General features: G+C 47.1%; 1 protein-coding gene across 1 annotated transcript in view; it reads right to left on the reverse strand.

Annotated features, from left to right (window-relative positions):
• Positions 1-22: 22 nt before the first annotated feature.
• The window catches only part of LOC119590337 (neuropeptide Y receptor type 6-like), an 8683-nt gene continuing 8357 nt past the window's right edge, over positions 23-348 (reverse strand). Inside the window, exon 2 of the mRNA XM_037939011.1 lies at positions 23-314. Within this exon, the coding sequence (XP_037794939.1) occupies positions 105-314 (210 nt within the window). The 3' untranslated portion in view covers positions 23-104. The remainder of the gene's footprint in view (positions 315-348) is intronic.

Below are 348 nucleotides of genomic sequence, written 5' to 3' on the forward strand. Positions count from 1 at the left end.
CCCCCCACAACAAAAAAAAAAAACACAAATGACATTAGTTAATGATCATTAACGTACCTCTTCCTCATGATGTCATCGACGCGGATAGCTGCAATAAAGGATCCTCAAGCTTTGTTACTCGAAAAGCCTGTCGCGATGGGGGGAACCGTAGGTGGCGCTTGCTCTTCGAAAGTGAATTCGGTTAGTTCTTCCAGAGTCCTCTTCCCTCTCGGATTTTCCTTGGGCTTGTAGACCAGCAAAGAAACGCTTTCCACCACGGGAACGCCAACGACAGGACTGCCGCTCTCATCGGTTTGTCGAAAAGGACACGAAGCCTGTTAAGAAATTGAGGGTGATGAATATTCAAGC

Source organism: Penaeus monodon, chromosome 27, assembly GCF_015228065.2.
Source record: "Penaeus monodon isolate SGIC_2016 chromosome 27, NSTDA_Pmon_1, whole genome shotgun sequence".
Classification (NCBI taxonomy): Eukaryota; Metazoa; Arthropoda; class Malacostraca; order Decapoda; family Penaeidae; genus Penaeus; species Penaeus monodon.